The sequence below is a fragment of the Mycena indigotica genome (genome assembly GCF_014461135.1).
Source record: "Mycena indigotica strain 171206Taipei chromosome Unknown Mind.scaff0018, whole genome shotgun sequence".
Classification (NCBI taxonomy): Eukaryota; Fungi; Basidiomycota; class Agaricomycetes; order Agaricales; family Mycenaceae; genus Mycena; species Mycena indigotica.
In genome coordinates, this window is record NW_023503017.1 from 33,358 (window position 1) to 37,289 (window position 3,932).

The window sequence follows — 3,932 nt, forward strand, 5'->3', positions numbered from 1 at the left end:
TTTCTACCTGTGACAGCACTTATAGGTGTAGTTGGCAAAAAAAAAAAAAAGTATGTTTTGGTGCATCTCTTGAGGACAGCAATTGGACAGTAAGGCTTATCAAGACTTCCTTGCCTTGCGAGTTGCTTGCGAGGCTACCCTGATTAATATCATTATCGACAAGTCACAACATAGCTAGTTCCTTACAACAGGTGGAATTAGCTAACACTATTACCATGCTTATATACATCACCAGCCATATCCTACTTCAAACTTTGCATATTTAACACACTGTACCAAGATTTACGGCTGGTGATCGTCAGTGAATTGTCAGTAAATCAATAACACACATCAGTCGATCGGACTCGATCCTCACATGCCCCACATGATCGCATCACACCTACACTTTCTGTCCCCGACAACCAGGTCCATAACCATGGCCAGCAACGAGCTTCCCGCCGAGCTCATCGAGGCCATCGTGGGGCACCTCCCGGTCGGCCCGGGGCGCGTGCCCATCGCTACACTCACCGCATGTGCGGCTGCGGCGTCGGTCTTCCGCGGGCCAGCTCAGCGAAGGTTGTTCACCAGACTGGTGCTGCGGTCGGCGACGATCGAGGCACGCGCGGTGCATCTGTATGCTGACGCGGCCAGGCTATTCGAAGAGGCCCCGCATTTGGCGGGGTATGTGCAGGCGGTGAAGCTGCAGCTGCCCGATGCGGAAAATGCGGGATGGGCGGAGGAGCGGGGGAAGGCGGAGGCGGTGCTGCATTTGCTGGATGGCGTGAAGAGGGTTGAGGTGCACAGCGGACGGTGGGCGGGGTATTCCCCTGCAGCGCTGGAAGTTTTCTTGGATATATTCCGCGGTTTGGAGAGACTCGAACTCCGCGGCATTGGCGGCCTCACGCCCCGACTGTTCCACCGGGTGCTCATCGCTGCCACTGCGCTCGTACTTGACGGTGTCGCCCGAGGTGACAAACAGGAGGAGGATCAGATTGCGCCGATTGGGCTAGAGACGTTGGATGTCTCCAATTGCCCGACCATCTACCACCTTCTCCCCGACCCTGAAGACGCCCCGCAGGCTCTGCACGATGTCACCCTTGCCCCGGTGCGCAGCGACGACGAGCTCGGCGTGTGGTTCGCCTTTTGCTCACAGTCAGTAGAGAAGCTGTCAATCGAGTTCTACTGTGTGTTGTCCCCTTCCTCTTCTATTAATATGCTAATAACATTGCAGACACGCACTTTTCCGAGATGGTCGCGCTCCCCTCCTTCCCGTACCTCACCACGCTCCGCCTCGAAGACGTCCCGCTGTCAGACACCGATACTCACCCGCCCGCCCTGCTCGCCGCGCTCCTCCAATACTACACCACCCCTCTTCTCACTTCCCTGCACATCACGTTCCAGTTTGAGGCTCACGACCTCCCGCTTTCCCCCGAGCAGTGGGCGGAGCTGGACGCCGCGATCGCCGAGCACCCGATGGCCGTGGCCGATAGCCTCGATGTGGAGTGCGTTATTCCGTACTTCGACGGCCACACGGAAGCGTGCAAGGATGCGTTTGCGCGGGTTATGCCAAGGGCAACAGAGGCGGCTGTGTTGGAGGTGAGTGCCAGGATGGGCGCCGCGGAGCTCGAGCTTGAGTTCTACTAATAGTTAAAAACGTAAAATAGTAGTTCAAGTTGGGATAAGTCCTTGAACGAGCGGTGCATGTGTGTGGATATAGTAACTGTTGAATAACTGCAGCACCGTCAAGTTGGCAGTATTTGGGAGTTACCCCGATCGACACCGTGACGGGCACTGCGTGCGTGGGATCGGTTTTGCGCTATCGCACTATAATACAATCCGGATCTCTCGATGACAGTGGAGCAATTCTATATTGCGGGCCGGTCACGGTCTTTCCCTTGTACATTGTACCCACGGGCCACCGCGAGTCTCCCTCGGGCGGAGACGGGCCGTGGTCCACGCATAAATATATCCCGTGCTCAAGTTTGCTGCTTCTTTTGTGACACGGTGTCAAGGACGGTCAAGGGCGTGTGGACGCCGCATTGCTTGCACTTGATCACCATGTCGCAGACCCACATTCTCCGAAGTGAGCCTCTATCCAATGTGCCTTCATTACTGACCTCTTTGCAGTCCATCTGGCTGAAAACAGCGCAAAACCAAGGAAGACCACGAAGCTCTATGCTGTTGTCCGCCGAGGAAGCCCAACTGGAGAAGTTCTTGTCAAAACAAAGAGCCTGAAGAACAAAAGCCCGCAGACTGGTCCGTGGAGTATTAGGGAAGAAATGTGAGTTGTGGGCACATCACTAATCATAACTACCTCAAATTTATATCTAGTGTCATTGACTCCAATGATACAAAACTCAATCTTGCCATTTTCCACTACCACAAGTGGGGAAAGCACGATTTGCTTGTCCAGAATACATTTCAAGTCCAGGAGCTGCTAGACAAGAGCACCACTGGAGATCCTGGTAAGCACTCCACTTGAAGATTTCAGTTAGCATGGAAATAATTTGTAGCAGTATTTATGTCTTTGGGTCCTGGAGTTGAGAGAGCTGGAAGCTTGCAAGTGCTTCTCACAACACAGCAACCAGATGGTAATGAGGTGGAACTCCAGGTAGTAAATGGTATTATAATTGACTGGCCACTCTGAATACAAGCATTACAGAATCAACCTTCCTGGAAGACAAAATTGTATAACAAGGTTCAAGGCACTCTGAAGGGGCTTTCAGCAATTATGGAAGTGGTGGATCCTATGGTTCCTGCTCCATTCAATGCTCCCCTGCATTTGTTAAATACTTTGTTTGCTATCATTATTGTATGTGTTAATATTCTGTCCCATCAATACAGATCTAACCATTGTATAGGAGTATCAGGACAACAAGGAGGATTTGGAGCACATAGTCACAAGGCTCATGGGCACATTGGAGAAACTCAATCAGCAGATCTCTGATGGCAACAAATATAACCCAATTGTAATCAAGAGCAGGCAGCACTTAGCTCAGTATGTATTCCAGAAACTGATTTTTGAAAGTCTCATGATATGTCAGATTACTGAACAAAGAAGCTGTAAAGCTACAGAAACTAAAGCAGGCTAGAATTCAAAACTTTATACAACCTGATAGCCTTGCCAAAAGCATTCAAGCTTATATTGATGAACTGACTATAGGGCTAGACAAGGGGGGCCCAACATTCAAATTATGTACATAGGGCCGAATGTTTTTTTTCTGGGCCTTCAGACCCCCCTCCCCCCCTCCTGCCTTATATAGTAATGATCTCCCACGAAAACGTGACTGATGCGATCAAAATCGCATCAAAATGATTGATAGAGGTCTTGAAAATGGAAAATGTGATTAAATTAAATTGTAACTAGGCTATTATAATGTTCCTATGCCTTTAAATGAACTTTCATATAAAGTTGTATTGCTTCTTGCATCATAATGATATGTTGATGCTATCAAAGACTGTGACAAGTTTAGTCACTTCACCAAAAAAACTGGGTTTCACTGCATTCAAAGGTATAAAATGGCATTTAACATGGAAGATCTACATATGAAAGGCCTCCTAAGGCCTCCTAAGTACCTCTTGAAGCATCCCTACACCAAACACAAAAGTTTTTTTTTCTAGGCTCTGGACCCCCCCCCCTGCCCCATAGCCATGATAGGCATCTTGCGCCCCCCCTTGGGGCTAGATGAGCATAGGGTGATATAGGCATATGCTAGTAAATGTTTCTACTGATGACTTGATTCCCATAGGATACAATAACTCAATCCATAGCACAAGATGTGACCAAGACAATGAAATTCGCAATGGTATAAAAGCTATTATAATATTTAACTATTTAACAGAAGATCACTAGGCAGAAAAACTATATTTTGTACCCAGAGCATTATTTAATGCAGATCAAGGATTGAGTAGCTCACGGAATTCATGTACTCTTGGAACCCGTGAAGAGGTGT

At 48.9% G+C, this 3,932-nt stretch overlaps 1 protein-coding gene across 1 annotated transcript; it reads left to right on the plus strand.

Moving 5' to 3' along the window:
• Positions 1-391: 391 nt before the first annotated feature.
• Positions 392-1,623, plus strand: MIND_01402400 (uncharacterized protein; the record flags this gene model as incomplete). Its single annotated transcript, XM_037370427.1, has 2 exons — positions 392-1,163; positions 1,211-1,623. Exons 1-2 carry the CDS (start codon positions 416-418, stop codon positions 1,621-1,623), a joined length of 1,161 nt encoding a protein of 386 aa, XP_037213019.1. The 5' UTR covers positions 392-415.
• Between the last annotated feature and the right edge of the window lie 2,309 nt (positions 1,624-3,932).